The 7,926-nt window shown below is 30.8% G+C and overlaps 1 protein-coding gene across 7 annotated transcripts; it reads left to right on the top strand.

Annotated features, from left to right (window-relative positions):
* The first annotated feature begins 3,847 nt into the window (after nucleotides 1–3,847).
* Nucleotides 3,848–7,920, top strand: LOC101514184 (uncharacterized). Of its 7 annotated transcripts, none has more exons than XR_003474296.2 (4): nucleotides 3,849–5,440; nucleotides 5,524–5,584; nucleotides 6,134–6,327; nucleotides 7,734–7,920. XR_003474296.2 is itself a non-coding variant. In XM_027337027.2 (3 exons), the coding sequence occupies exons 1-3, from the start codon at nucleotides 4,027–4,029 to the stop codon at nucleotides 6,163–6,165; spliced, it is 1,503 nt and encodes a 500-aa protein (XP_027192828.1). In that variant the 5' UTR covers nucleotides 3,848–4,026; the 3' UTR covers nucleotides 6,166–7,187. The 7 variants fall into 7 exon arrangements, 4 of the variants coding, with proteins under 4 accessions (XP_027192828.1, XP_027192827.1, XP_027192826.1 ...); XR_003474293.2 differs by having other exon boundaries at nucleotides 5,515–5,584; XM_027337027.2 differs by lacking the exon at nucleotides 7,734–7,920 and having other exon boundaries at nucleotides 3,848–5,440; nucleotides 5,524–5,580; nucleotides 6,134–7,187.
* Nucleotides 7,921–7,926: the final 6 nt, after the last annotated feature.

The following is a 7,926-nucleotide window of genomic DNA, read 5'->3' as shown; positions in this document are numbered from 1 at the left end:
TCATATATATATATATATATATATATATATATATATATATATATATATATTTGTTTTATAATGTGTATATTTGTAGTGTGTTGCATATACTCGTTACATTAATAAAATATCACAATCTTGAATTATATGAATTTTTTGTGATTTTTTTCTTGTCCTTTTTATAAGATTTTTTTCACCTTTTTAATTGTGTTAATTATTTTAGATTATTAATGTTGTTTTCAAGTTTTTATGTTATTCGCAATTTAAATAAAAAAGAAATTTCTTTTTTCAATTTTTAATGGTATTTTTTATTATAAAGACGTCTATAAAATGTTTATGACATACCTAAAAGGTAATAATATTTGTCAACCATCTAGATTGACAAATATGAAACAACATGAATTTAAGAGACGCAGACATAACATTTTATTGATTTCGTTATTGTCTTCACCGTAAGAAAATAAATGACTTCAAACTCCATTCAAGGAATATAATCAAACTTGCAAGATCCATAGCCTGTCATTAAACAAAGAAAAAAAAGAAGATATCATTTGCATTGATAATGTTACCAAATCAGATAAATAGAAAATATTGATAAAATGACTAAATGTCATGTAAATAAATCCAAGGGATTTTTGTCCCATTTAATTTTCAATATCTTTTATCATAAATAAAAAAATGATAAAAATAAAAATAATAATATCTTATGTCTTTTTATAAAAGACAATTGCATCAATAAAAATTAATATATTGAATTTATATAGACTAAATATTTTGATTTATATAAATTAAATATATGAAATTTTGTTGATTGGAATATTTCTTATAAAAAAAACTAGATGGAGTAATTTAAAGAAAAGTTAAATAATGAGAATTGAATTACTTGGGTCATTAGTAACGGGTATTCCAGCACCATAGAAATAACAATTGGCTCCTTGGTGCTTGAACCTCTGATAGTAATTGTTGAAAGCATAGGAAGCATGGGCCTTCACAGTATTTGGATGGAAACAAGGTTCGTGCTTTTGTATCTTAGTGCAATCTGCTCCACCACCCTTTTTACTGCAAGCCCAATCCAATGCTATCTGCACCGCACTATCTGGTGCCTGCGAATCAGCTACGCACCACTGCGGCAAGTCTCCTGAAATTTTCCAATAAAACTCTCTTTGTTAATCACATCAAATATTATTGCAATAGTCTTTCACTTCTATTATTTTGGATAATTCAACTTTCAATATTGACTGAAATAAGTTTTTCACATATTTTATTTATTTCTCAGTCAAACTGTAAATTAATAAGTTTTTATTCTCTTAATAATCAGAAGGGTTAAAATAAATAAATAAAATATACGGTTTTACATTCAAAAGACAGTGGCCACACAATAAAGCATAATGAAACATATCATTTTAATTTAACTCATTTCAAAACAATGTTAATTGGTAAACTATCTTGCTTAAAGTGATAAACATAGCATAACATGAATTTGTGTAATGCTGATTTTACCATATGCCTTTAAAGATAGTGTCGCAAACACCACAAGTATCAAACTTTTGAGCATTAGAGAAGTCATTGTTCTTATAAGAATTTATGAATCTGATTTGATTTTATTCATTTATAAACAACATATTTATACAACATATATAGGTACGGTCATTATGACTAATATTTGACTATCTATATTTTTTTTTTCCATGTATTTGACTCTCTATATTTTTTTCTATGTATTTGACTATCTATATTTTTTTCCATGTATTTGATTATCTATTTAAATTATATTTTAAAAAAAAGATATAGATTATGTTTGGGGAGGTCATAAAATGAGCTTATGAGTTATAAAATTTGATTCTTAATAGCTATTTATGAGGTTATAAAGTTTTCGTAATACTAGGTTATAAAGTTTTTTATAAGTTAATTGAAATAGTTTATAATTTATCATTTTTTTTCTTTCAATTTTATCTAGTGTGCATGGGTTGAGTTCGATTATTTTTGATAATTTTTTTAATATTTTTAAAATTAAAATATATAAATATTTTTAAAATTTAATATTGTTTCAACAATATTAAATCAATTGAAAAATAAATATTACATGACATCAATTATATTAATTTAGTAATGTCAAATTAAAATTTAAAAAATACGTTTAAGACTAGACATGACAACGGGGCGGGCCGATGATGGATTTTTTTCCCGCACCCGACTAATCGGAAAAACTGTCAATAGCCTTGTTCATTATGATAAATTGTATAACCGAGTTACCAAATTGTTTGTGCGATTTTGGTCAAGGTTGATGAACATTTGTTTTATGTCGATGTCGTTAAAATGTAAATTACATATTTACCTTTCAACATATTTTTAATTTATACCAATTAAAAAAATGAGTGGTTGATAATTTTCTTAATTAATTATTCAAACAAAAGAAAATTAAAAATTAATCTATACAAAAATATTATAAAGAATTTAATTAAACCACTTAAATTATTTAGAATTTTCTATTAGTTCATCCAAACACACTCTAGAAAAACCCTCAAATTCTAAGACTTCCATAAAAAAATTAATTTTTTTTACTAAGCTTATAGAATTAAAATAATTTTGAAAAAAGTTGTAAATCATTTTTATCAGAAAATTTTAATAAAAAATTGTTTCTCAAAAAACAAAATTGTCAGAATTTTTTTTAAAAACAAAATGGACCTATAATAAGTCTATTAAATCCACAAAATTTTAAGAGTTTTTAGTGTTGATTTTTTTTTTATCTTTTTAACTATAATTTTTTTTAATCCCTCTAATATATAGACTGAGACCAATAATTAGTGAATTTGTCAAATTCACTCTTCTAATACTCTATACGCAATGTATATTTATAGATTGTTGATTGAGTTATTGAAAAAATAACCCTACATATCTAAGTCATTTATTAAATTTGAGTATAGAACTATATCTCAAGTATGTTTCGAAATTAGCTTCACGGTGGTTTACATAAACTTAGATTTTATAAAAAATATATTACACTTCTCTATGTTGGTAATACTCTCGTAAAATGTATATTACCCGCAAATTCGAAATTTCACAAACATACTAAAAAATATCGAGGGGAGTGTGTTCTATTTTGGAGGGCTTCGATAATGAAACCGAGTAAGAAAATTATTCCTCTCCTCGTGCATAGTACATACATCGGCAAATATTCTTCTTTCAGAAAACCAAACTATTTGTTTTCACTCTAAAATCTTTTCTACCTTACAATGTGATACTATTGGTTGACTATAATTTTTTTTTAATAAAAAATGACAACTTTTAAAAAGAATAAACTCTAAAGAGTTAGCATGTCAGGAAAAAATAATCTAACCCAACAATAATTTAATTAAAACTTCTCCACTCCTTCTATCTCATATTATGAACTAATTTTTCTTTTACATATATATTAATTTTCTCTATCCTCTCATTTCCATCGAACTACAGACACATATAATAAAAGAAAGTGCTAAACTAATTCGACAACAAATCAAACCTATGGGCGGTTCATATGTGCCACTTAGTCCATTAATGAGAACATCAAATCGTTAAAAAAGTGTGAAACCGAAATCTCTGTTGTTAATTTCGGATACGACACATAGCACTAGACTCCAAAACAGCAACAGCGATATAGTGAATAGCGGAATAAATGTTATAGTAAAGACAAAAAAAAAAAACATGCAAACTAAAGCAAATTCTATCTAGGAAACAAAAATGATAAAGATGGGTGGACCACCAATTACCCCTTTGACATTTCAAGTAAAAATGAAATAAAGCAAGTGACTAAATAAATAAAATACAGTGGTAATTTGATAACAAGAGATATAATATGAAAATAAAGGATTGAATTAATGTTCTAATACTCTCTCAGCCCTAAAAGTAATAAATTATTTTGGAATCGAGTAGTAAATAATTTGAGAGAAAAAAAATAACACAGATGAGATGAAGGAGTAAATTAAAATAGGTAGTAACTGGTTTGAATGTCCTCAACTTGCGATATCTCACCTGCGTTTTTTTTTTGGTTCCTCTGTTAATCTGTGCTTCATGGTTCCGAAGCTAACCCTAACGCCCCCTCACGAAGCCGAAAACCAAATCGAATTATCTCTGAGACAATCCTTTGAATCCCTACAACCATCCTTGAAACCACCCTTCTCCTTAACCATTCCAAATCCCGATGAATACGCTCACCTTAACCGCGCAATTCTTCACGCCATTCTCACCGAACCCCAATTCGCCAAAATCCACGTTAAGCACTTGCACGCCCTCGTCACCGACGGCTACGCATTTTTCACCAACCTACTCCTCAAAATCGTCCACCACCTTTACCCGAAGCTCACAGGTTCGGTTAAAAACCAGTTGCTTTGGATCACCGATGAAGTGGTTCGTGTCTCAGCGATTGGCTATGACGCTCTCTTGGTTTTCCTTATGAGGCAAATCGTTGGAGGCGATTTCAGTGACGGTAATTTGTGGTTATGTACGAAATTGTTGACTCTTTTATTGGATAAATGGGATTGTTTATTAGAAGAAGCACCCCATGTTTTGTGTAGTGCATTGTATGTGTTTCTTCGAGTTTTGGCTGATCATTGTAGACTCAACGTTGAAAAGTTGGAGTCTTTGAAACGTTTGGAGGTTCATTTTTGTGTGAAGATAGTGAGAGAAGAGTTTCACTTGTGTTTGAAAATTGGGAGGGATTTTATTAGGTTGTTGCAGGATTTAGTTCATGTTCCCGAGTTTAAGTCTATATGGAAGGATTTAATGTTGAATCCATCTAGGTTTAATACTTTAGGATTTGAGGGTGTTTCTCAGATTTATTGCACTAGAACTTCAAGTAGGTATGCTTTGCTTAGGATTACTCCTGAAATGGAGACCCAATTGCGGTTTTTGCTTACACATGTGAAGCTTGGGCATCAAAAGAGGCATTTTATGTGGTTTGCTAGGAAATTTCTAAGTGAGATTGATAAAGAGACTGTTATAGTTGATATAGTTAGGTTTATATGTTGTGCACACCATCCCCCAAATGAGATTATTCAGTCTGATGTTGTTCCTAGATGGGCGGTTATTGGTTGGCTTTTGACGTCTTGTAGGAGGAAGAATTATGTTGAGGCTAACGTGAAATTGGCTTTGTTTTATGATTGGCTCTTTTTTGATGAAAGGGTGGATAATATTATGAATATAGAGCCTGCAATTTTGTTGATGGTGCATTCTGTTCCCAAATATGTGGACATGACTAACACTCTACTGGAGTTTTTGTTACTTCTTGTGGACAACTATGATATGGAACGTAAGGATATCATTGTTAAAGGTGTCTCATCGGCTTTTCGATTGCTTGTTAGCAAAGGCGTGATTCATTCGCTTGATGTTTTGACTTCTTGTCCTGCATTGTCCCCTCCTCTAAAAGAGCGACTGAGTAGGCTATTATCATGTGGAAAGCTTGGAAGTTCTAAAGGATTTATGCCAGGTAGTTGCTAGTCCACCATGGTCACCTTCAAGTTTCTCAAAATTGTCTTTATTCTAAACTAAGGTAGCTAATAGCTTTATCAGGGGAGTATATAGCAAGCAGTGCACACATATCAAGGCCCCTTTCTTATAAATTCAATTGTATGTATGTAGCAATCTATTCTGTCTGCATTTCCCTCTTTTGTTAAGAAATGGCTGTTTTTAATGTTGAATGTTGTTAGAAGAGTACCTTTTTTCTTTTCCCTGTTTTTAACTCAAGTATCACAAGTTTTTATCTCTCTGAAGATCACTTCTTTAGCATCATTAGCATGAAGTTTTAGGCAAATTCATTGCTATAGCTATCAGTATAAGTGACTTAGTCAAGGTTGACTTTCAAATTAATTTAGAAGTATTAGACTTTTTTTTTTTGAAAAGTAGGATAATAGGATATGTAAAATGTGATAAATAGTTTAGATAGCCACGAGAGCTCTCTATTCAGTCAAAGGTTATCTAGAAACCATATTCCCATTGTATATTATGTGTTGAAAAGCTTTTACATGTGCATGAATAATTTAGTTAAAAATGAACAGTAAATCTGATTATGCCTTTTAAAGCTTTTACGAAACTGCATCATCGATTTTATGTTGTGTTGCATTTTGTGAGTTATGTTTTAATTTTCTCTCTTTGATTGATTTACTCTTTTTGTTGTTTTCAGTACTCGGTCAGCCAGGGAAACAAATGGTGTAATTTCTGCAAAAGTTATGTATCAAACAATACTTCCAAGCTACAACACCAATTTTCCTAATCATGGGCTTAGCTAAGTCTACAAGGACAATGTCACCAAGAGGCTGACTGCTATGAGAAAGAGGATCCTGCTAAGGAGAAAGGACAGAAGGAAACAACTCAACTGTGAGTATTGATAGTAAAACTAAATTATTGATAGGACAGAAGGAAACAATCCTTCCAGTGTGTTCAAGAACCAACTGCGTTCCTGTAGATGAAGTGCTCCATGCCTAAGAAGTACTGATAATTAAACACGACACAATTTTTGAATGAATTTTGAAAAATCTTATAATTTTATTATTTCTAAACATTAGAGTGCATATGATAAGGCCAAAGCACATATGTTTCACTTACCATAATTTACTCTTTTTTGACATTCTTTAAGCATAACCAGCTCTTTGTAAAAGCATAGATAAGAAAGGAATGGGAGGAAGGAAAAGTATTGAATATAAGAGTAGTTGTTTTCAGTATCATAATAATTCTCAGGAACCAGTTGGATTGCTGGATTGCATGGGGTTAGAATATTATAAACCGTACTATTAGCAAGCGTAACCCTCCAACTAAAAATTCTTATGTGAAGCATAAGTCTTATGAGCCAATCTGATTGTGTTTCTATGTACAATTATAACTGTTTGTGTCTGTTGTAATTGCTTATGTTTGTAATTAAATTGAATGCATGTTCGGTCATGCGTTGTGTCACCTTCACTGTGCACAAAAACTTGATAGGATTTCGGCAAGTGAATCCCCGTGGTTTAGCTCTCCAAATTGTAGCTTTGAGTTCAACGCACAGTGCCACCATGGTTTAGCTCTCGAACTCCTATTAGATTGTTGTAACTTGTAACTCTCTGTTATGAATTTTCTTTTTGTTTTACAACAGAGGAAGTCATTGTCTGCTCATCAATAAACATCATTCGATAGTATATTCTCAGTTCTATCTTATGTGATTTGTGAAACCATCATTCGATAGAGGAAATCATTTGTGAAACCATGATTGTTGTAATCTAATTATGCTTAATGCATTGGTTCTACAATAATAAATCCACCTCACTGACCTCAGTGCTATTAAATACTTAACGAAATTTACCAACAGCCATCATTTACTTTGAAGGGAAAAAAAAGAAACTGTTATATGTTGTCTCCTAATTCATTTAAAAATATGCTTTAATTTAATCTCCAATCTGTGTATTTGTATATATAATATATCTGACAAGAGTTTTAATTGCTTTACCCCTTTCCAATCAAATGTCTGCTAATTAATTTGGAGGGCTGGATAGGTAATTGTTCTGCAATACGGTAAGATTATATACAAACCTTAGTAGTTCAATAGCTCATTCATTTGAAGGATATATGCTTCAATAAAGTTCTCCATACAAATGAAAACTTGCAGTTTAATCTTCAGGGAACATGGCATTAGTCTTTTCATTTTGATGTATTTTCTCTTCTACCTCTTCGTATTTTTATTCTTATTGGCTGAAATACTGTTTGTACATATATTCCACTAATGCATAAATTTCATGCATTTGATGATGCAGGTTCTTGCGCACAATAGGCCTTGTATCATTGTTCCACACACTCTACGTCAAAAACCACTCACTCATGCCCCTCCATGTTGAATTGCCTGTCCTCTCTGTCGGAAATGCAAGGGACCATTATCTAAGGAAATGCAAAGGACAACAAAAATTGTCTAGCATTTTTCCCTTGTACAAATTGGGTACTGGGGCATTG

This window comes from Cicer arietinum, chromosome 7 (genome assembly GCF_000331145.2).
Source record: "Cicer arietinum cultivar CDC Frontier isolate Library 1 chromosome 7, Cicar.CDCFrontier_v2.0, whole genome shotgun sequence".
NCBI lineage: Eukaryota > Viridiplantae > Streptophyta > Magnoliopsida > Fabales > Fabaceae > Cicer > Cicer arietinum.
Note: the sequence above shows the minus strand (reverse complement) of the source record. Positions and strands in the feature narration are given on the sequence as shown.